Below are 22485 nucleotides of genomic sequence, written 5' to 3'. Positions count from 1 at the left end.
GATACTGAAATTAAAAAGTACAATTTTAAAAAAAAGGATGTATCAATTACCTTTAAATGAGAATTTATCCACATTTGGTTCTTTTATGGAGCTTTTAAATAGCAAACTTCATTTAAAGCTTCGGTTGTTTTGCTTATCTTTGGAGTTCTTTCGCCTACTTTACTCGTCTGTAAAGTCGCTGAAGTTTTAGCATATCCTGAATAAAAATGTATTTATCCCTCCTTTTTCTTTCTCCCCTTCCTGTGAGGATGAGCGTGGAAGTTTTCAAATGTATATCTGCTTTTGCAAGTGCCTGTGTTTTTAAGCCAGAAGTGAGAATTTACGATCATACAGACTTAGCCTGGAAACAACCAATCCAGTTTTGAAGGAGCTTTGTGGTATTTTAGCTTTGTTGTCCACTTGTGAATTTGCTAATACAACCTCTTTAGCATTACTAAAGAAACAGACTTTCTACCTGTTAAGTGAATCAGTTTTAAACCTTGCAGTTCATGAGTTTTGATTGATAGTTTAAGTGAAAAATACACAACAGTATTTTCAAAACTACACAATGACCTTTTCAAATCCCTACTTTTAGAACTTGGTTTTGGCCAGAGGATAGCAGTAGGATTCTACATTGTGTTTACCATTGTTATTTTCAAAGGTTATGGCCCAAAAATAGCTGTAACTCGTCATTAAGCATTACCTGTCATTAGTTAGATTTGCCCTTTACCATTTAATCTCTATACTATATACTGCTGCAAGTCATTGGAGCTAAGAGATGGAAACGGTGCAGCACCATCTACAATGCAGCTGGGATCTGAGTGATCAGGGCAAGCAGCTCCTTAACCAACTTTTGAATCTCCAGTACCAATTAAAACATGAAGGAATGTGACTCCGTGCTTGTAATAGTTAATTTTCAGTACAGGGAGGTTGATTGGCAGCAATTGACACTTATCAGGTTGCTAAGAGGTACTTATATTTGAAGTCTTGACTTAACTTTGTGGCAAGTTTACTTTATCTATCGTGCAATTACGGGAAGGTCATGCAGCTCAATGGGGAACCATAAGCAAGACCCCGTTTCTCTGAAACAGCTTCTCAATTTGGGTTTAACCATGTATCTGCCCTTATCTGAAAATGCTGTGGCATTTGCACATAAATAATTGTGAGTGCAGTTAGCCTCCCCACTATTTTGACAGCAATTGCCTTGCTTTTTAATACCATGTGTATCTGAGAGTAAGAGTTCAAATAGAGTCCTAAATCATAAGGGTAAAGTTTGATAATTGCTCCCATGTGTATGTTTTGTTTTCACTTTTTCCTCAAGAAGTATCAGGACTGTTGTCAGTAAGAATGCTCCACATAATTGAACCTCATTGAAGAATAAAAAATTGAGACATAATCACTTGGTTTCCTGGAAGTTAATCTATGGGGTTCACCTGGAACTAAATATTGTATACTTTGTTTAAATGCAGTGCACTAATGCACAGTGAAGGCATTACTCTATTGACCTTTAATTGCTACATTATTGCTGAAAGAGCTATGTGTACCGGAATTCTGATTGTCATTATATAATAAGCCATTCCTTTTATTGAAATAAGTTTAGCAAAAGTGTTATTTATAAATTGGATAGAACTGAAAGTCTCTTGATAGCCTATTTGCAGCGTCATAGCTTTTGCCAGATGACTTTTTCCCATGGCTGTCTCGGAAGATGGGATTGTTGTACTTCAATTGGTATTCTGTGTTCTCCAAAGCTTATTTTCCACAAGTTATGTTTAAAATATTCTTCTGAGGTTCCCAGCTGCGTTAGAATTATTTTCTCCAACATTTTTGTTCTTGTTTCACTCAAGGAACTTGCACATACTCACAGGCTATGTTTTGATAAGAGTACATGCCATTTTACAGTGACATGTTCCTTACAGGTCCAGTCAGGATTGTAGCTGTACAATCAGAACACATGGCAGCAGTCAGGGAGGTTGTTTATTTGGAGAGGGTGTGGTGGTTTTTTTTATTGCATACTGGGTTGCAGCCAATATGTGGGTTGTCACTGGCAGTCCCATATCGGTGAGTTTTCAGCCTGGCTAGGTTGGAGGCAGGCCTGGGAAAAGATGCCCCTGCACGTCTTCATGTTTTCTCAGCTCCAGGTCACCTTAGAAATAAAAATAAAACATCCTGACTGTGCTGTGTATTCCGGCATTTATCAAGTGAAAATACAGAATTTTGTGTAATTTGAGTTAGAACTCAATGCTATGTTCCGGTCCTCTCTGAGTGGACAACTTAGTTCGTGCTCCCAGGAATTGCGTATATTTCTCATCTTGTCTAATGAACATTATTTAGCAGAGGGATACGATGTGCTGGATGGACACCTATGCTTTGTTAATACTGGGCCCTAGCATTGTATTTTATAGAGCAAGTTGAGATTTTGGAGCAAGTATTAGATCTGAAGGTAACAAAGTATAGACATGTTAGGTGATCTGAAATTAGTTCCCTAATTGCTGGAATGACACATTGGCAGCTAAAGCATCTCGTCCTTTTTGGATGCCCTTTGCGTTTCAAGTTTTGAATTGCAATCCTCAGTGGTAGGTCATTGACAACTTCAATGCGCCCCAGTCCTCTTCTCACCCTTCCCTCCCCTGCTGCATCCTCCCCCACCCTTCAAGATACAAGGGCTGTTATTTTGAGTTGCTGATTATCTAATTTGCCGAGCTTTAGCAGAATGGGAAAAGTAATTGAGTTTGTGCTTCTCGCTGCCTCCCCCACCCTGCTATTACCTCAGCCAAAATATAAACGCTGTGTGTCCTCTTAATGTTCAGTTGTCTGCATATTAAGCACTTAAATATGAAGCATTTCTTGGGAAAATTATCTGCTATGTAAATCCAAGTCTTTTAGCTAGTACCACTGAAGTAGACTACATAAATTCTGTGGTTATGGACAGATGGGCCTGCAGTTTTCAAACTGCAATCTGTGGGGGGTCCCCTACAAACTTTGACATACTCCTGCAGACTTGCTACAAATTTTTATATGTTCCTGCAATCCCTTATCCCAACTTCTCAAAACAGGAGCAACTCTCCAAGAGAGAATAGCACCATTATGTAGAAAATGTTTATTTTTATCAGCGTGCAGTAACATAGTGGTAAGTTAAGAAATGCAAAAACGATCAAAATCTGACCCTTTATTACCTTTTTTGGACTGATTAAAATTTAGGGACCCAAGTTTGAAAGCCCACGTTTTAGACTGGTGAGGCTAACCAGCTTTGTTTCACTTGTTTGGAGGTACTTGATTGCAAGCCACTTCGCCTCACCTATTACTGATTTCAAAAATGATGGAAAGTCTTAGCTTTTTAAACCTCATAACTGAAATGCTAACTGTTTAACCAGCAGTTGCTTGCAGTATGTTTTTAAGATATTTGTTGAAACCAGCTTAAATTAGCTACTTGTAAAATAAACAAAGTTTAACAACTTTTCTTTCTCCTCTAAGGCATATCTTGTGATTTTCCCAGAAGGAACCCGTTACAACCCAGATAATCCACAAGTGATTGCCGCAAGCCAGGCATATGCACGTACAGAAGGTGAGATTGCATTGATTTAAAAAAAAATTAGACAGCATAGTGTGCTGCCTTTTTATCTTTTGGACATGGGTTCAAATATATCCTAGAGGAATCAATAGCATACTCCATTGGTTGTAAGGTCTACAGGAGAAATTAGCTTTGACGGACTGTGCTCTGTTATAAGCACTAAATTGGCAGTTTCACTTGTCAGAGCCATAGGAGTAGAAGACTGAAATGCCACATTGGTGTGTGTGTGTGTGTATAAGGAGGGGAGAGGAACCTTTTGTGCTGCACCCGACTTCTGTTCTAATTGCATCCCTGTGTTTGCTGACCTACATTAGCTTCCAGTCAAGCAGCACCTAGATTTTAAAATTCTCATCCTTGTTTTCAAATTCTTCCAAATCCATATCTCCCAGGCTCTGTAATTCAGATTATATGAAGATTAAAGCCCCCACGATTATGGGTGTTACCCTTGTACATACAGTTCTTTTTAGATTTCTGATTTATACTCTCTGACTACTACTGAGGGGGGGGCCTACTAACTACTTCAGTGTTTCTTACACCTTGTTGTTTCTTAGTTCCACCCAAATTAATCCTGTACCTTGATTATCTATTACAAGATCTTTTCTGTCTTTTGTATCTCTTCCATCCTTTATTTGGCTATTTTCCCTTCTTTTCTATTTTTCCTATCTCGTCTTAAAATCAGGTATCCTGGAATATTTAATTCCCTTTGGTCACTCTGCAGCTGTGTCTCCATATTGGCTAGTAGATCAAGCATCACCCCCCACCTTTTTTCTATCTATGCTGTTACTTCATCTGCTTTGTTGCAAGTGCTTTGTACAGAGATTGCCTTGAACTTCAACTTTTTCCCGTTTTCCCCTGATGTCCCTTTAGTCACCAAAGCCTTATTTTAAGCTCTGACCTCCTGTCACAACCTATTCGTGCCCCCAAATTGTTGCTTTGCTTTTCAGCCTTAACATTTCTCTTACTATGTTCGAACTAACCCATTCCTGTATCGTCTCACCCCCACTCCTACCCCACTCATTAGTTTAAAGCCTTTCTGCTGCCCTAGTTATTCACTTTGCCAGGACACTGATTCTAGCCTGGCTTAAGTGGAACGTGTCACAAAGCAACAGCTCCCTCTTCCCCCATTCCGGGTGCCATTAGCAAGTTAATTAAAATCCTTGTCTCCCACACTGCTTTCAGCTACACATTTAAGCTACTAATCTATTTGGCCCTATGTTAATTTGCACATGGCTCACGTAACAATCCAGAGATTATCTGTCAAGTTCTGCTTTTTAATTTCAACCCTAACTTCTCAAACTAATTTATAGATACAACTAGCAATGAGGTTGTCATGTCATTGGTTTCTTTGTGGACCTTGACAACTAGATCCTTCCTCTCCCATTCTAAATCCTTCTCTGGCCATGGGATGATGTCCTTAACCCTGGCACTGGGTGGACAGTGCAACTTCGGAGCTCCTGGTCATGTCTGCAAGGAGCAAATCTAGCCCTCTGACTATACAGTCCCCTACTACTAAAACATTCCTTTTCATTACCACCACTTAAAAGGCCTCCTCTACAATGATGCCTTTATCAGTTTGTGCATCCACCCTGCAGACTTTACCTTCAACCATACAGGCAGCAAGAACTTCATGGCCACATCCTTCTGCCCCTGACCATGTACCAAATCTGTGCCACTACCTAACTGAAGGGGTCTACCTGCCTCCTGAATCAAAATGTTCAGGTAACTTATCGTCATGAACTCTAATATGCTGTAGTTGCAGCACACCACTATCTTACATTGATTAAATACATAAACATTGCTTCATTTATTTATTTAATCACTTAGTTTTTTTTTAGTTTTTAACTTATAAATTTATCAAGTTTAAGTTATACGTTGGTCAGGTATTTACCTGTAGCTCATCTCTGCCCGCCTCTTGTGCTGTGACATCACTTGGTGATTTTTCTCCAGTGCAGCTCACAGATTACCCTTTTCAATGCTGCACTCTTGACCTCGCTGCCACTGCACATGGCCTTATATTTAATAGTTAAGTTTTTTTTAAAGTCTACTTGTGTTTTGGGGTAAACAACTTAATTTTAACAGCCTTTCCAAATCGTCTGCGCATGGTAAAAACTTGTGGTTTTCTCAACTTTTCAATCTGGGTAAGTGGCCAGTTTCTGGGCAGGGTTTACTTCCAGCATGAAGCATTTGGGGCTAGTGTTAATGATCGCAGAAACTTGATTTATGGTCAATTAAGCTTAAGTTTAAAATTGGTCTACTTTAAGCTGGTTTGGCTGATTTTGGTTGAATAATGGAAAGCCCAGGCCAAGTGTATTTTTTGCAATTATGCCTTCCTCTATATCCATTGGTAGGTAAATCTTAATCTAATAATCTGTGTTTATGTTGTCTCGTAATTTCAATACCTCACTCTTGAGTGATAGAGCTCTAGTTACTCCAGGCACCACCTCAATGGTATGCTGGTAAATTTGCATTGTCTTTTTATAAGTCTGTTTATATCTCTTTTACATTAAGAACAATGGTAAATTGTAGCCATTTTATGCAATCATCTTTTTTCCATATTCACACTATCTTGATGTCAACTCCAAATTCCGATTTCCTTTCTTGATTTTTTTTTTTGCATCTCTGCACCTATTTTTAAGTACCTGTGCATTTGCATACCTAGATCCCTTGATTCCTCCATCACATTGAGAAATTTGTCTTTTCAGATTTTTTTGATTCTTTATTTTTGTTCCCAAACTATTTACTTTGTTTTTTTTCTATATGAACTCTTCTTATCTACCCATTCTTCTAATCTGTTCATGCCCCCAATTGTTTTCTGCCCTCTACCTGGCAGTTTTCTAATCTTTCTAGTTTGGTATCATGAGAGAACTTTAATATCCACCCTTGCACTGTCAACATTCATATCATTTATTTATAGAATAAATAAAGAATAATTGGCCTGAGAAACATTTATTTACTGCTACATTCACTGTCTGCCTTTTAGCAATTATGTTTCCTAGTTATGCTGTTCCTCAACTTTTCTTATCCAACATTTTATCAACTGCGTTCCAGTAGTTCATATGAAATTAAATGTGCATTTTCCTCCTCCTGTGTTTTCCATTAATTCCTCAAAAAGGTAAACATGACCTGTTCCATGCTGACTTCCCGATCTGGCCTTTAAAAGTTAATTTTCCTGCCATTGATGTACCCTCTAATGTTTGTTTTTCAAATAATTAATTCAATACTTTTTTTTCAACGAAATGGTTTCTGCTTCGATAGCTAGTTATGGTACAGCATTGTAATGATCTCCTACTTCAGAATTTTTTTTACATTTTGTTTTTTAGTGACTTATGCCTTGTTACCAAGTTGCAACTAGTGGAAATTACCTTTCACTATTGATCTCCTCAGCAGCTTTTAAAATTTTTTGGAAGCCCCTACACCACCACTGTATTCCAATGAAATAGTTCAAATTTTTCACACCATACTTCTAAGCTGTAACCTCTCTTCCCTGGCATTGTTCCAATGAATCGTCACTCTATCTATTTCACACCTCTAATCTCCTTCCTAAGTACTTCAACTGCAGCCTATATTATTGTCCATGTTCTCCACTCAGTAATACAATTCCGCCTATCCTTCACCACATGTCCTGTTGTGTGTTAGGATAATATAATCTTTTTCGCTGCTGTAGCCCAGGCCAAAACTAATCATTTTTTAAAGAGCTGATTGAGTGGGTCACATGCTATAAATTATTATTTTCACATGATGAGCTTATTCCCCCAAGGACTAACCAGAGAAGGGCTAGACTTATGCAGTGTAGGCATCATTATTCAGATTTAAATACTGAAATACCCTTTTCTGAACCCTAATATAGTTTTATATCTAAACAACATTGTGTATATTTGTAATAATGCAAAGTTAATGGAGTCTGAAGGCAGCACATATTGTTTTGTTCTATGTTCGTATTGATGAGTGGCACTCATTAGTTTATGCTGGTGATTTGTGTTTTTGTTCGTTGACTTAAGGATAAAAAGTAAATCCTGATCAAAAAACTTGTGTGACAATGAACACAGGACTATCTAGTTCCTGTTTATTATGTGAAATTAAACTGTGATTGTTCTATTGTCTTTACATCATTCAGTTTCATAACATCCTCTTCAGTTTTATCTTGATGCAGTACTTCCCATGTTGAGTGAATGGAGGCAACATTTTTGTTTTGTCCGCTGGAATTTAAATATTTTATTTGTCAGATGATACTGTGATGTTCATAAACTAGAATGCAAACCAACTTTTGTCATGGATGTAATATCTTTAAGTCTAATTTATATTTTATGGAAAAGGCTCAGGTCAGTAATGGGCAGTCCAAAATTTTGCATCATTTAAAGTGAGTCAAATGGACTCGTTATTACTCGATGCCAAGCATCAACTATATCTTGTTGTTCGACATGCACTAAGTTTTGTGTTATACTATCACACATTGAGTAAATCCCACTATTAGTTTTCTTGCTGTAAATTAACAGGGGTATTTGAATAAGCAAGTCATTCCTGATTAGTTTGAAATTCGTTCTGACAGAATGGCAGCAATACCCCTCCGGAATCTGAGCTTGGCAAATGAACACTTTAGATACTTTCATTAAAATAAAGTACCAATCAAGAGTCAAAAAAATCTGAAAAGGCAAATTTCTCAATGTGATGGAGGAACCAAGGGATCTAGGTATACAAATGCACAGGTACTTAAAAATAGGTGGAGAGATGCAAAAAAAACAATCAAGAAAGAAAATTGGAATTTGGAGTTGACATCAAGATAGTCTGAATACGGAAAAAAGATGATTGTATAAAATGGCTACAACTTACCATTGTTCTTAATGTAAAAGAGATATAAACAGACTTAAAAAAAGACAATGCAAATTTACCATATTTACCATTGAAATAGAAGGATGAGATTTTAAAATTTAAGATATTGGAGGACAGGAAGCTAATGCAGCTTAGACGTAATGGGTTAGTGGGATATGGTGAACAATAGATTATGGACAGCAGAGTTTTGGATGAGCTGATGTCTGTGGAGGTTTTGAGGCCAGCAGGGAAGCAATAGAACAGCTGAGTCTGGAGTTGATTCAGTATGGGTGGAGGTTTCAGCAGCAGGTGGGCTGAGACGTGTTATATACAGAGGTGTCAGTTGGCGATTTTTGTGACACAACATATGCATCGTCAGGACCTCGGCTCAGGGTCACATGAGATGCTGAGGTTGTGAGCATTTGATTTAATCTCTGATATGTGGTGTGGTTGGGGAGAGGAATCGGTGGCAAGGGTATGGAGTTCATGGCTGGGACCGAAAACGACCTGTCAATTCAGGTTTGACATCAACTGGCTAATCTGTTTGGGCACATCCCTTGGCTTTTCCTTTAGCACAGAAGAGACTTTTGTAATCAGCCTGCGATCCTCCGTTTTAAGTAAATGATGCCTTGATACAGATAACCACATGCCTGCATCTCTAAATGTCAGTGATCAGAAAACCTTGTTTCTGGGTGGAATTTAATTTGTGTGATGGGGGTCCTGCCCATCAATTAGAACAGTTTTCAGAACAGTTTGAGAACATCAATTCTCACTGGGTGGCCTGATGCTATTGAAGTACAATCAGGCACTTGCATGGACTGCATTAGGCCTCCCAATCAATCAAGACCCAAGTAGCGCACAAATCCCACTTCTGAGAACTACCAGCCAGTCAAAGGCCAACAACACTGGGAATGGTGGATGCTGCTGGTAATGCACTGAGGCCTTCTCCAGGGATTGTCCCTGGATCCCTGAAGAGAGGTAAGTGGGGGTGAAATGGGGGCTGCAGGAAGGAATTTCACTAATAACGAGGGAAGCTGGTGGGAGCAGGCTGGGTTTGGATGTAAGGGCAGTGGGGTAGCTTTCACTAGCCCCTGCCACCCCCACCCACTTCCCGATGTTCCTTCAATACAGCGCTGAATGCCTATGAATGAGGAACCTCGCCCTATCAGTCTGCAGGCAAACCTGACACGGTTTGCTACTGAGGTGTTGCAGCATCACTGACAACTAAATATGCAGTTTTATTATAAATGTGGACATAAAAATTTATAATGGAAAAGGTTGACCATGTATGGGGAAATATGATTTTTAATATAGAGGTATAACCAATCTTCCTGGTATTATGTACATAGATATACCAGAGAGTCTACAGTAAATGTATTTTTTTGAATGAAGCGGTGTTAATCGGTAGGAGAAAACCTGGACACCCATACATAATTCGGTCCCCATTTTAAAATCCCTCATTCTGTATTTTTAAAAAAAAATTCCTAATCTCTCAATTCTAAAGGAAACCATGGCTTGGAATTTCCTGTAGGAGCATAATCATGAAGGTTCACTCATTTTCAGCCCAATCATGCACCAATTTTGCCAATGTCAATTTTACACTGAAATTTCTTGTGGAATCAATTAGATTATCCTGAAGTATTTTTTTAAAGTAAGTGAAACATGAAGAAATGCCCTCTGCTTTTGTGATAAATTCAATAGCTCCAACATTGATTTCAAAGTAATTTTAGATAGTTATGACAAAGTTTTGGAAATAATTTTAAAAACAACACTACCATTGAACATCTATGCTATAACACAGCTTCCTTGGAAATGTTAGATTGTAAATGAAGTTTGGAATTAGAGTGACTGTGGAGGTTTAAAAAAAACACTAGTCTAACACAATTTCAGAGGCTAAAGAATGCACCTTTGAGCAAATAAATTTCATGTCCTGTTTTAGACAGTTGTGTTTTCAGATGTCTTGCATATGAAAATTACTTTCATTTCTTCAGTGTCAGATATTGGGTGAAATTTAAATTCAAACCCCATCACATGTATCTGTTTTGAATTTGCCAAATGAATTGGAGAAAGAAAAAGCTAATATTGATATTTGATTATTCAAAAAACAAATTGCAGTTGGCAGTTTTAGTCTATGATCAACCTATATTTTTCATGCTGATTAGAATTCTAGCTTAATTTGGATCCTCCATTAAAGCATTTGTATTTTTCACTTGAGTGCAATTTGGTAATCTATACAATCCAATAAACTCGTGCGGAATTCATCACTTTGCGGTTTTCAAATAATTTAGAATCCAGGACTTCAGTTAGGTTTTCCAGAAATAGTTTCCTTATAAGCTATCGTTTTTTAGCTCCTCGTGGTTCATTGACAAAATAGTGAAAACAGTCATAAATTAAACCACTTTAAAACTAAGAAAATACAATGGTGTCAGCTTTCTGTTCTTTGACAACTGTCTCACTGCTAACTTAAAGTTGTTTCTATGTTTTATACTGCTGTTAATATATTTTGGTTTGGTAAATATATCTTTTAATAAATTTGTTATTGTATTAGTGAATTCCAAAACTGGGATTGAATTGCCAATCTCGGGCACCAGTTTAAAGGAAGCCTGTGTCAGGTATTCTGGGTGTAAACTTCTAACCTTTCTTAACCTGCAGAGGGCAGTGCAAATGAATAGGCAAAGGTCTCCAGATTCACCACAAAAGTTTGAATGTCTTACACCCTATATTCATTTAATGTCCAAATTCCTTTGACCTGGAAGTATGCACTGTACTCCAAATGTGCATTATTTTCAATGCAACTTGATGAGATATTCCAGGCCCATCTGTGTAAATTTGTCATGCTTTAATAAAACTTCTTGCTTCATTGTGGGTAAGATTGTAATTATAGCCTGACCAGTTTTAAAAGGCAATTTCGTTTATAAATATGCTTAACTTTTTCCCATTATAAATAAACTTGATGGGGCATGTGCAGACTTAAGACAAAATATTTAATATTGATTGATGGATATGACGGGACAACAATTTTAAGCATATTTCAGGGATTATAATTACTCCTATAGCGCAAGTATTAAGAAAATAATCAGTTTGAAGTTAGCATAAGATCTTGGCAGAAGAAACCTAGCTTTATAGTGCATCCTAAAATTGACCATTGACCCAGTGAAGGTTTAAGGTAAATGATTTATTATCATGTCTGTAACCATTATTATAACATTTTTATGGCATAAGTGTTGTCATTTAGAGATTTAAAATATTTAAATGTCCTTTTTGTTATAAATTTCACATCCTGCCACATGACCTACATACAGCTCTTGTTGGGACCATGAGTTTGATATGAAATATTGTTATCTCTGGAAGCATAGAACAGTGAAACAAAGGCTAGCACAACAATGAACAGAAACCTGAAATGTTTTGGGTGGCACTGTTTTAAGTTGTTCCATAACTTTATTTGAAAAATGACATAAAAGTCTCTAGATATGGTTGACAAAATATCAAGGTGTTTTTGATCTCTAACAATATAGTACAGGTGCAGTAACTCATGAGATTACAATGCATTTCATACTGTATGTCATTACACTAATAAGACTCCTGAAGCAACTGCTCCACTCCACACTCGGTTGCAGCAGGAGACTCCCAGAAAGACAGCAGAAATGCTTTAGCAATGCCCTCAAAGCATCGCCAAAGAGTTCAAATATCCTTTACAACTCATGAGACACCTTGGCTTGTGCCAACCAAAATGGAGAAGGTTCATTCAGGAAGGCACCAAATACATTGAGATACCTCGTCGGAAACATGCAGAGGTGAAGTCGAGGCTTGGGAGAGAGCACACAAACCTCCAAACAACCCATCTACTCAGCACTTTAAGCACCACCCACCCCACTTGTGGCAGAGCCTGCAGATCACGCAATGAGCTTATCAGCTATCTCAGAACCACTGAGCCAGAGTGGAAGCAAGGTCATCCATGATCCCAAGGGTCTGCCTAAGGAGAGGTTTGGGATATAAGTGCTTATTGAAAATGTTAAAACGTGCGGGTGCTCTGAAAATGAAATTGAATGTTGCATTATTTTTTGAAATGAATGTGAATAAGAACTGAAACCCTTTGTTTTGCCAACCATATTTGGAAACTTTCATATGTCAAATAAAATTTTTACACAATAACTTCAGACAGCACCACCCAAAAAGGTTATGGGTTTGTGTTTAGTGACCTTTGTGTTGGCCTTTTGCATTTCACTGTTATACACTTCCAACGGTAATCATATTTCATGTCAAATCTATTATCCTAAAAATAGGATAATGTCAAATGAGGAATTGCACTTAACATCAGCTGCGGATTTAATTCCACAGCTGGGGTGCTTTATCATTTAATTTAAACGTTCATGTGTTGTACTTCACTGTTTGAGACATAATTTGTTGATTGACATTCCCTTTCCCGTCTGTGAATATTTCTTCCATTGTCTTCCAGGGCTACCAGAGCTAAGACATACAATGTCACCACGTGTGAAGGCAACGCGAGTAGCCATTAACACAATGAGGGGCCATCTCGATGCAGTATATGATATAACTGTTGCATATGAAGGAACGATAAATAGCAATGGACATCGGGCAACAGCTCCAACTATGCCTGGTAAGTGAATTTTAATCTCTAGGCATGACCAGAAAATCCAAAAATGTTCTTGCCATTGGTTGATAGCATTGGCAAAGTAAAATTATGTACGTATATAGAAAGCATGACATTTTACTGAATGAGAAATAAGGGTGCAGATGACGGAGACTGTATTTCATTTCCAACTTTAAAATCTTCATGGTGTATTTATCATCCGTAATGTTTCTCACCGTGTCTAATGTTTTCACCAAGAGAGGAATTTTATTCTTCTAGGATTTTCTGACTCGATAATACTATCTCTACTAATACTTAATATAAAACTACTTTTTAACCACTGAATATGTCTGCTTGAAATCTGATTATTCGACAAATACCCAGATTTAATTTTGTGAATTAAGTGGTGTAACAGAGTAGACCATGGACAAGTAATTGTAACAAAACAATGACATCAACAACAGCTCTTGGGAGAGAGACTTAAATAAATTGTACTGCAGTAACAAAGGACTAGATTTCTCTCCACCTCACCTTAGCATGTTCCAACAAGGGTGGTTTACCCTTTATTTAAACTTTCTCAAAAAAAAAATCTCATGGTTGGCTTTCAAGATAGGTTATCATAATCCAGTTGCAAAAGTGCATTGATTGAATTATCAGAGCCTCCTTAACTATGAACACCATTAACTTTTTCAGTCATAATCCTGAAGAGAACTGACTTTCCAGGTGCATTTGATGTTAGAAAAAAATGAACTCTAGTGTGGAGTAAGCTATCCTTATTTAATCCATTCTAATGAAGTCCAGGAACAAGAGTTTCTTCCTCTGTAGCCTGCCAAAAAGTACTAAAAAATTCATTGCGTCACTGAGCAGAACTTGGTTTCATAGAACGTTGAAGTTGATAATGGTTGTGAGTAAGACAAAGGTTCTTTGATTCCCATTCTTCCATATGTGCATTTGTCTACCTCAATGTAGATCAAGCGTGAATACCAATCCTGTTGAAATTGAATGTTTATAAATGATAAGATCAAAAATCAGGATGCTGTGGTCCTCCCCTGTCAACGTATAGCAATTTGTTGCTTCAGCCCCTCGGGTAACATATTACCTTTTTACTTGTTAATTTCTGTGCTTGTTCATTTATCTTTCAGCTAGGGAATTATCTACGGATAATAACACCAACAATGAGGACAGTATCATTCTGAGAAAATAGAGAAATTGATTGGAACCTAGGAAGCTTTTCTTGGGAGAATCCTGTTTGGACGTTTTAGTTGTAGGAATGCTGGTCTCTGGTTTTGGGGTCAGAGTTTGACATCTTTGTGAATCTGCATAATATTTAGTCTCTTTCACTCAGATGTCATGAATACTAAAATAGTTGAACCGTTCAACCAATTTTCCTAGGAGGCATTACATGAGAAAAGAATATTGGTTTATTTGAGTTTGGAAAAATGCCAATTTGCAAACCACATTTACTCAAAGCAGTGGATGTTCTGTGAATAACTTAGTCAAATATTTTTATTGTAATTTTCATGTGGTAAACCTGTCTTTCGTGACAGTTGTAAATGTGCTTTTTGAATCAATAGCATCTCACATTGAAATATATGACTCAAGCAGAAGGTGCTTGTTTCCACTGGAGTTTAGAAGAGTAAGGCGTGACTTGATTGAAGTATATAAGATCCTGAACAGCCTTGACAAGGTGGACGTGGAAGGGTGTTTCCTCTTGTGGGTGAGTCCAGAACTAGTGGTCACTGCTTTAAAATTAGGGATTGCCCTTTTAGGACAGAGATCAGGCGAAGTTTTTTGAGGGTCGTGTGACTTTGGAGAGCTCTGCCTCAAAGCAGTGGAGATGGGGTCATTAAATATTTTTAAGGTGGAAGTAGACAAATTCTTGTTAGGCAATCGAAGGTTATCGGGGGTAGATGGGAATGTGGAATTCAAAACACAAACAGATCAGCCTTGACCTTACTGAAATGGCAGAGCAGGCTCGAGGAGCGAATGGCCTACTTCTCCTATTTCATATGTTCGTATCATGAGTTTATTTCAAGGATGGTTCCATTTGGGTGGTTTGTGGTCACTTTTGAAGCAATACGATGTTGCACCTGTGTAGCTCAGTACACATCTCTCCCTTGAATAATTGTTTTGAATTATCCTCAGCAACGTAATATGGAAGTATTCTTGAATGGTTAGAGATCAGAATGACAACTTCATTTATTTGTAAAATAAAGAAGTAATTGGTGGTGTAACTTGTGGTAAAACCAAGTTGATAAGAAATGACCTCTCAAACTGCTCAGTCTAGATTGGCTGCGAAAAATTCAGTTTGTATTGCATTATTATTGATTGTATTCTAGTGAAATTCTAACTTTGATGGGTAACTCAAATACAATGTGAAAAGGCAGTTTTATTTATTTAGGGTGAATTGGCATATTAAGTCATTTTCAGTAATTATACTTAAAATATTGTTTTAACGAATCAGTTAAAATTTCTGGAAGCTATCCTTGTGAAAACATTGAGGGGGATGATTTTCATTCTTTTCCCCCCGCCATGTAATAAGTTTTAGAGACCAGTGCATAAGCATTAGGCATGAAGATAAGAGCAGTGAGAAGCCATTAGTTAATGTCAAAACCGGTAAAGCAGGAAGTAGCTTTCAGTGACCGTGCACTTGTTAGATAACACATTGAATTAGTAATGGAATTTGCAGCTGATTCTTTTTCAGCAGGGACGATTTGTGGCATGTCCTGGCTTAATTTTTGTCCTCACTTCTGAAAATGTTTTTCCTTGCTGGGCATAGTTTCCTTGAGTATCTCACCCAAATGATGACGATTAGTGTGTGAGCCTTGATGGTAAATGTTTGCAGGCTATTTGACTGGTAACTTGATTTTTCCACACACGATTCCAGTAGGTGCTGATGCATACAGATCAGGGATAGGAGTCCTGGCTAATTTATTTCTCCTTCCATAATTCAGGGATGCCGAAGCAGGTTGAAGAGCACGTACACAATGAGGCAAAAGCAAAGTACTTACAGATACTGGAAATCTGAAATAACAAGCATTTACTGCTATCCAGGCAATTAATGTTCTGAGATGGCCCTTCTACTTTGGACTGTAAGCATGGAACTTGTTTAGTAGACAGACTGTAGACATACTTTGGTACCTGCTGAACACTTGTTTATTGGTACTACGTCCAAACAGGTTACAGAGTAGGTACATTGTCCCTTGGCTTGATTCCAGCCTCTCTCTTGAGAGTCTGATGTCAGTGATACATCATCATCCATATCATACATTAGCATATCCCATTGTTAACCCTTTATGCTACACCTCCCCGCAAGTATACTATCCTATTTATTTAATAACAACATGAAACTATACTGTAACTATTTACATTGCATTTCTGTAGCTCCCTTTTTACAGCTACAGATTCTGCCCAACTCCAACTCCTACTCTTCCCCTCCCCAAGTCACAGTCCTAGAGGATTCCATCTCCCAAAGTATTCTCAGCTCTTAGGGAAGACATCTTGGAGACATGAGGGCTTTTTTCTGCATCTAGTTGGGCATCATCATCATCTGCAGAATGTGACACCCGTAATGCTGCTGAAGTAGAGTGTAGTGCAAGGACGAAGAAGACTTTTTTTTAAGAAAAGACTGATCCAAGAGAGAAGACCGAAGAGAATCAACCTTTGGACCCTCTGGGACTAGAAGAGAAGAACTTGGGCGCTCTGAGGAACTTGTTGCTCTCTCAAAGCACACAGGAAAAGAACTTCAGAAGAGAAATGATTTTTTTACTTCAGGGAAGACTCTCATAGCTGTATCGCCCACCGCTGTATCGATGACCAAAAAGGCATTGAACATCCACAATTTCAATGAACTTAGACGACGAAGGAAAGGACGAATTCCTGTAAGGCTGTCAGGAAAAGAAGAGAAGATTTCCCAATGATATTTCAGGAGTACTGTCTACTTTCTCTTGGCAGTGGTAAGAGAGCCACACTTCTCTCTGTGTGAGGTAACTCCACTATGGTCAATGGGAAGAATTGCTGAAGATATGGAGACAAGACTGCCTTATCTTCTGCGATGAGATGAATCTCCTGTAGACCATTATCTCGGGGACAATATTGCTGCCGCAGCTTCTGCGTTGATCTCCAGCTCTGGAGGAAGAAGGCTTTCACCTGGGACTGAAGTATGGGTGTTGATTGAATTTCACCCCTGGATGTCTCCACTGCTGCCACTGTTCTGAGATGGGTCCTATCTTGGACTCTAGGCATGGGACTTGGTTAGTAGACAGATTGTAGACATACTCTGGTGCCTGCTTAACATTTGTTTATTAATACTACACTTAAACAGGTTACAGAATAGGCACGTTGGTCCTTGGCATGATTCTCACCGGAGAGAGAGGGTCGAACACATAACTGACTGACTGTCAGTGGTATATCCTCTACTTCATAAATTAACAAATCCCACCTGTTAACCCTTTATACAACAGTTAACTCAGCACTGACCAGGGATCTTGACTGTTTGTTTATGGGGCTGAGCAGTCATTGCCTTAATGTGCTGAGCTGCTAGGGAAGGGAGCTTGAATGTTTTATTTTGAAAACCTATATAAACACAGTGCAAAATGGAAGAAAGAAATGCAATAATACAATGACTTTAGGATGCCCCAAAGCACATTATAACCCATGAAGTACTTCTGAATTGGAGTTACTGCTGTAATGTAGGAAATGTAGCAGCCACTGTGCACATAGGAATCTCCCAAAAACAGCAATGCACTGATGATGAGATTATCTGTATTTTTTAGATGATGTCGATTGGAGGATAAATATTGGCCAGGACTGGAGAGAACTTCAAAATATTGCCACGGGACCTTTTTCAGTCCACTTGAGAGAGCAGACAGGGCTTTGGTTTGAGATCTCATCTGCAAGATGACACCAGTTCAAAGCTCCCCAGTACTGCACTGGAGTGTCAATCTAGTTTTTTGTGCTCAAGCCCCTGGAGTAGGACTTGAACCCATAACTTTTTAACTCTACCTACTGATGGCTGACATTGTGTAATTCCAATTGATTCAGGGCCACCAGTTCCTTTCATGTTGCCTTATTTCAGTGAGGCTGATGCTTACACTTTAACAAGCAAATCCTGAAGATCTGAAAGGAAAAGAACTTTGGCAGGAAAATAACGTGGAACAATTGTTATTTGTTGAGGGAATTCCAGCAAAGGGTGAGTATTTAAAAGTACCAGTTCAGAACTTTTTTTTTTAGTAATTTAACTCTTTGGAAGGGGTGGGAAGGGAAGAAAAGTTAACATGCCAAATATTCATTTTGGAGTAAAATGGGTATTTAATTCTTCAAAGGAAAATGGGAAAATGCCAGTTGTTCTCTGACTTGTGGCAAATTAATCAGGTTAGGTAGGTAGTTGTTGCATATCTAACATTAACAAAAATACTTGGAAAGTCAATTTTAATAGCTGCAAAGAACAGCTGGAGTACTGTGTGCAGTTCTGGTCGCCACATTATAGGAAGGATGTGATTGCACTGGAGGGGGTGCAGAGGAGATTCACCAGGATGTTGCCTGGGATGAAACATTTAAGTTATGAAGAGAGATTGGATAGACTTAGGTTGTTTTCGTTGGAGCAGAGAAGACTGAGGGGCGACCTGATCGAGGTGTAAAATATTATGAGGGGCATGGACAGGGTGGATAGGGAGCAGTTGTTCCCCTTAGTTGAAGGGTCAGTCACAAGGGGACATAAGTTCAAGGTGAGGGGCAGGAGATTTGGGGGGATGTGAGGAAAAACTTTTTTTACCCAGAGGGTGGTGACGGTCTGGAATGCGCTGCCTGGGAGGGTGGTGGAGGTGGGTTGCCTCACATCCTTTAAAAAGTACCCGGATGAGCATTTGGCACATCATAACATTCAAGGCTATGGGCCAAGTGCTGGTAAATGGGATTAGGTAGGTCAGGTGTTTCTCACGTGTCGGTGCAGACTCAATGAGTCAAAGGGCCTCTTCTGCACTGTGAGATCCTCTGAATGGTTTGAAATTCCATCAATCTGTGGGCATTGTGTGAGGAGAAGGTGGATATTTGAATATTCAAAAATGGAAAATGCTGGAAATAGTCAGCATGTCTCACAGCATTGTGGAGAGAGAGAGGTAATGTTTCAGGTTATGCTTCATAGAAGTGTGTGTGCTTAGAGCTATAGCAGTTTTTAAGGCAGGCAGGGAAAGTGGAGTAGGGGAGGAAAGAACAAAGGGAAAGGTCTGAGGGTGAAAGACAGGAAGGATAAAATGACAAAAGTGAAGATATTGGAAGCCTTGTTAATGGATGCGTCAGATCTATTGTACCCAGAATCTCTCTCTGTTGTGGGGGTGGGGGCAATGGAGTTTTGTTATAGGGATTGTTTTGTTGGAAATAGATTGAGATGCATTTGGGAAGAATATCATTATGCTGGATCCAAAAGTAATGGAAGGAGTTCTGCTGCAGTGTAAAGCAACAAATTGCTGGAAAATATAATCTGTGGAGAAGCTTATCTATTTTGGTGACGTCTTTCTACTGCTATATCTTCAAACCATTTTCAGTGAGAAGCTCGGAGAGTTCGCTGCTTCACTGTAACAACCAAGAGGTTTCTAAGGTGTGATGAAGACCTCCCGCTAGCCACTTAGTATAACTACACTTTGGGATGGTTTTGTTTTCTGCAGGTCTTGAGATCTGTGAAGGGAATCAAGGTGAGGAATGTAAGCACTGGAAGTTTATCCCTTTCAGGCACCTGCTTCATTGTCAAGTGTTCCCAGGTTGTAGACAGCACGGCTAGATGCCGAGTAAAGCTCCCTCCGTTTCAATAGCCGCTACAGCCCCAACTTTAGAAAAGGGCCCACTGCTGCACCAGAGTCATTTTATTTTTAAATTGCCATAACAGCATGCTATCCTAAGAGCTCTGAGATTGCCAATTAGTGCCAAATTAGGAACAGTTTTGTGCTGTAGGTCCATACCAAATAGGGATATGATTGAGATCAAGTTTGTCATATATCGGAACCTTACAGCTTGCAAACTGAGACTTAGAATCCCATCAGTATGGATTGCATTTAAATCCAGCTTCCAGAGTTGAAAGACAAGTGTCTTAATTCAATGCAACATCAACCAAGTTGTTTTCAGGAGTTCTTAGCATTTTATTTCAAATCCAGTAACTGTCAGGCCCTTAACATATTTAGTGTAGGGAGATGTTAAACTGAGCCCCCATCTGCCCCCTCAGGTGAACATAAAAGATCCCACAGCACTATTTCAAAGAAGAGCAAAGAACAGGGGAATTATCCCTGGTGTTCTGGCCAATATTTATCCCCCAATCAACACAAAAACAGATAATCTGGTCATTATCACATTGCTGTTTGTGGGAGTTTACTGTGTGCACATTAGCTGCTGTGTTTCCCACATTTCAACAGGCAGTACACTTCAAAAGTACTTCACCAGTTGTAAAATGCTATGGGACGTCCTGAGGTTGTGAAAAGTGCCATGTAATAAGCAAGTTGTTCTTTCTATTGGTATAAAAAAATGTTGCACCTCTACCCTGTCCTCTAAATTGATTTTCTTTTGCCTGTTGCTTTAAATCTTATTTATTTGGCTCCAGGAGTGGTGCTATGTCTGGAGCATTTTAATTGCTGGCACATTTATGGGAAGAGAATCTTCTTGCACTATACGCCTAATTTGTCAACAATACACTCTTTGAAATAAAAGCAAAACACTGTGGATGCTGGAAATCCAAAACAAAAATAAAAATAGCTGGAAAAACTCAGCAGGTCTGACAGCATCTGCGGAGAGGAACACAGTTAACGTTTCGAGTCCGTATGACTCTTCGTCAGAACACTCTTTGAAATGTTTGTTGTCAGTTGCAAAAAAAAAACTATTAGATTTGTGAACATTTTTTGTCTGTTCCAAGCAGTATAGCAATGCCATATATCATCACCATTTGTAGTCAATAACTGTACCAAACAAGGTATGTTCTTGCCCCAACTCTTTTCAGCATACTATTTGCTTTGATATCGCTTGGGCTAAAAACTAACTTGAAAGTAATGCAGATAGACTTTCACAACATGATCTTTGTACAGTACTTGATCCTGATCATCTTGAGTGTTGCAGTGTAACTAAAATTGAGGTCACAATCAAAAAGGTCTGGGCATGTTGGTCTGCACTTGTTATTTGCATACTTGATTATAGAATCTCAAAACCATCATTAAAATCTTCCAATATTAACCTAAGCAACTGGGAAGACAAAGCCACAGATAGACCATCATGGCATATCACCTGCTGGTTCAGTTAGAATTAATTTGGGGCTGTCAGATTGCAAGATCTGGCTGCCAAGTGCCCGGCATGCTTGCCAACTCATTTGGCTTCCAATATTATGTGTGCATCCAGTTTTGGGTTCTCTTTTCATCAGTGTCCCCATAACAACTGGGACTCATCCATTGACTCAAAAGGAGACTTCGTTATTGAATAGTTTTTCTCCTCTTGCAATCCAACAGTGAAGATTTTAGTAGGGATCAGTGAGAGATAGAAATAAATGTTTGAAAATTGAATCATAAATGCTCAAAAAGGCTAGTGGTAAACATACAAGTTGAAAAGAAGAATTCTCATTTACAGCATTATTTTAGCATTTCTCATCAACTCTACCTGGAAGTCCTCATGGTAGCTTAGAAATGTGATTTAAAGAAAAAAAAATTACATCAGTTATGCTCTCTCCTAACGTCACCAAACAAAATTGAGCACTTAATCCAAATGTAATATAGAAGGGCAGAGTCCCTACACTTTAGTCATTCTTTATATTTAATCCTCCTGTACTAACGTCCCTTTGAGAACATAGGCATGTAGAATATCTGAAAATAAAATATTGTACAAGTGTTAAAAGATTTGGATTGATACCTATTGAAGGTTTAAAAAAAATGAATTGTTACATAGTCAACTTACTTTACCGCAAATTACTTGCTATGTGTGATCAATTTAGTTAAGATGTCTACAGTATTATTATAAATGAAATTATTAAGAAATTGAGCATCAAGATTTACGACATAAAGCATTATGCAATTTCCACAGTTTTAGCTTTTTAGATTTTGACTTAATTTTCTTTGGGATGTTAGAATAAAAATGTGCTTTATTGAATGCAAGATTAAGGGCAAAAATATAAAGCATTACACAAGCACATTTGACCCTGATTGAAGCACTAGGGTAGGTCAAAAAGAGGATGCACAATTTTTAACAAGGGTGCAGTGTTTAAAAAGTCTTGAGATTTTTCAACTTTTCCCGACTGAGAAAGTATTAGACAAAAGATATTGTTTTCTTCTTTCTTGAAGACAGCAAAATTCTGAATTCAACTAATTCAGTAAACTATCTTGTTCTGAAACTAGGTGATCTTTGCAGTATTAAGACAGCAGTGACTGGTGTAAGATTGGTCCGGCCAGGCAGAAATCCATGTTTGTTTCAGCCCACTTCCTGGGAATCTCTGCCCACTTTGCTGTGGAGCCAGGTCAGGTGCTGATTCTTGAGTTTGCACTGCCAGTTCAGTGCCTGTGTGAAGCAAAGTTTAAATGCA

The 22485-nt window shown here is 38.4% G+C and overlaps 1 protein-coding gene across 1 annotated transcript in view; it reads left to right on the top strand.

Moving 5' to 3' along the window:
• Window positions 1-22485, top strand: part of agpat5 (1-acylglycerol-3-phosphate O-acyltransferase 5 (lysophosphatidic acid acyltransferase, epsilon)) — a 134988-nt gene that overhangs the window by 68528 nt on the left and 43975 nt on the right. Inside the window, exons 5-6 of the mRNA XM_078541908.1 lie at window positions 3451-3541; window positions 12810-12971. Coding sequence (XP_078398034.1) covers window positions 3451-3541; window positions 12810-12971 — 253 coding nt within the window. The remainder of the gene's footprint in view (window positions 1-3450; window positions 3542-12809; window positions 12972-22485) is intronic.

The sequence above is a fragment of the Cetorhinus maximus genome, chromosome 5, assembly GCF_964194155.1.
Source record: "Cetorhinus maximus chromosome 5, sCetMax3.hap1.1, whole genome shotgun sequence".
Lineage (NCBI taxonomy): Eukaryota > Metazoa > Chordata > Chondrichthyes > Lamniformes > Cetorhinidae > Cetorhinus > Cetorhinus maximus.
The sequence above is the reverse complement of the archived record's forward strand: the minus strand, read 5'-3'. Positions and strand labels throughout refer to the sequence as shown.